This window comes from Oncorhynchus clarkii, chromosome 17, assembly GCF_045791955.1.
Source record: "Oncorhynchus clarkii lewisi isolate Uvic-CL-2024 chromosome 17, UVic_Ocla_1.0, whole genome shotgun sequence".
NCBI lineage: Eukaryota > Metazoa > Chordata > Actinopteri > Salmoniformes > Salmonidae > Oncorhynchus > Oncorhynchus clarkii.
Window position 1 is genome coordinate 19,403,025 of NC_092163.1, and position 2,237 is coordinate 19,405,261.

Here is a 2,237-nt window from a genome sequence, read left to right on the forward strand (position 1 = left end):
AGTTTTGACTTAAATCTGCTTGAAAATCTATGGCAAGACATAACAATGGCTATAGAGCAATGATCAACAACCAACTTAACAGAGCTTGAAGATTTATAAAAATAATAATGTTCCAACATTGTACAATCCAGGTGTGCAAAGCTCTGAGAGACTAACCCAGAAAGACTCACAGCTGTAATCGCTGCAAAGGTGATTCTAACATGTATTGACTCAGGGGTATGAATAGCTATGTAAATTAGATAATTGTCTATTTAATTTTCAATAAATGTGCTAACATTTCTAAAAACATGTTTTCACTTTGTCATTACTGAGTATCGTGTGTAGATGGGTGAGAAAAAATATATATTTAATCAATTTTGAAGTCAGGCTGTAACACAACAAAATGTGGAATAAGTCAAGAGGTATGAATACTTTCAGAAGGGCACTGTACGATTAGTAAGCAAAGCTATCAAAGCTCACTCATTCCAATAACTGTTCATTATGTGTTCCAGATATGGTATCGCCCAGCAGTCTCCTGTCTGAAGAGCAGTTCCAGTGCGCTATCTGTCTGGATGTGTTTACTGACCCAGTCTCCATCCCGTGTGGACACAACTTCTGCAAGGCCTGTATCAAAGGATACTGGGATAGCACAGATCTGTGCCAGTGTCCCCTGTGTAACAAGATATTCCACAGAAGACCTGAACCAGATGTCAACAGAACACTCAAAGGAGTTGCGGAGCATTTCAAGGGATTGAGAGTGAGAGACAGAGAGGATTCCGCTGCAGAGCCCGGAGAAGTGGTCTGTGATGTCTGCACTGGCAGGAAGCGCAAGGCTCGGAAGTCCTGCCTTATTTGTCTGACCTCGTACTGTGACACTCATCTGGAGCATCATCAGATAGCCCCAGCCCTGAAGAGACACCAACTGATCGACCCTGTAAAGAACCTTGAAGACAGGGTATGTAAGAAACACAACAAACTCCTTGAGCTGTTCTGTCGGACTGACCAGACATGTGTGTGTCAGTTCTGCTCAGAGACTGACCACAAGGCTCACAACAGCATACCTCTGGAAGATGAATGTGACCAAAGGAAGGCTCAGCTTGGGAAGACAGAAGCAAAAGTGAAGCAGATGATTCAGGAGCATCTGCAGAAGGTCAAGGAGATCAAACACTCAGTAGATCTCAGCAAGAGACACACTGAGATGGATATATTTGGCAAAGTGCAGGTTTTCACCGCTCTAGTTCACTCCATTGAGAAATTTAAGGCTGAGCTCATTGGTGTGGTTGAGCAGAAGCAAGAAGCTGTGGACAGGTGGGGTGAAGGTCTTATTAAAGAACTGGAGAAAGAAATCACTGAGCTGAAGAGGATAAGCTCTGAGCTGGGGCAGCTCTCACACACCAAGGACCATCTCCAACTCCTCCAGAGCTCCCCATCCTGGTGTCTCCCAGTAAAGACCAAGAACTGGTCTGAGATCAGTGTTCAAAGCCACCTGCGCATGGGGTACATGAAAAGAGCTGTATCTCAGCTGGAGGACAAACTGATGATTAAGGTAAAGCGATTTCATAATGAGATGGAGAATGAGCTGAGGACATTGTGTGAAGCTAAGACAAAGAAGATTCAGCAGTATGCAATGAATGTGACTCTGGACCCTGATACAGCACATCCGGAACTAACCCTCTCCGTGAATGGGAAACAAGTGAGGTGTGGGGATCAATCACAGAATTTCTTGAGGAACCCAAAGAGGTTTACTTATACATACAGTGTCCTGGGGAAGGAAGGGTTCTCCTCAGGGAAATCTTACTTTGAGGTACAGGTGAAGGGGAAGACTGAATGGGATTTAGGAGTGGCCACTGAGTCGATCAATAGGCAGGGGTGGTTACCACTGAGCCCTGAGGATGGACTCTGGACTTTTGGCCTGGATACAGATAATGACTACGTGCCTAATGACCCCAAAGTACACTACTACCTGAAAAAGAAGCCCCAGAAGGTGGGGGTGTTTGTGGATTATGAGGAGGGTCGGGTCTCCATTTATGATGTGGATGCCACAGCCAGATCTCACATCTGCTCTTTCACTGGCTACAAATTCACTGAGAAACTCTATCCATACTTCCACTGTGGGTATCCTGATGGTAAAAGAAACATAGCTCCACTGGTCATCTCTCCTGTCAGTCACATGACTGGCCCAGTGCTCGGGGTGTGAGTCGATATAAACAAATAGTTGCTTGGTTTTTTTTAGGATGAGGATACAGTGACTTAGTAAT

General features: G+C 44.7%; 1 protein-coding gene across 1 annotated transcript; it reads left to right on the plus strand.

Annotated features, from left to right (window-relative positions):
* The first annotated feature begins 493 nt into the window (after window positions 1-493).
* LOC139369628 (E3 ubiquitin-protein ligase TRIM39-like) lies at window positions 494-2,176 on the plus strand. The gene has a single exon (XM_071108893.1). The coding sequence runs from the start codon at window positions 494-496 to the stop codon at window positions 2,174-2,176; it is 1,683 nt and encodes a 560-aa protein (XP_070964994.1).
* Window positions 2,177-2,237: the final 61 nt, after the last annotated feature.

Bases quoted from the DNA above. Each gene is read 5' to 3' on its own strand.
- LOC139369628 (XM_071108893.1), top strand. From the start codon at position 494: ATGGTATCGCCCAGCAGTCTCCTGTCTGAAGAGCAGTTCCAGTGCGCT.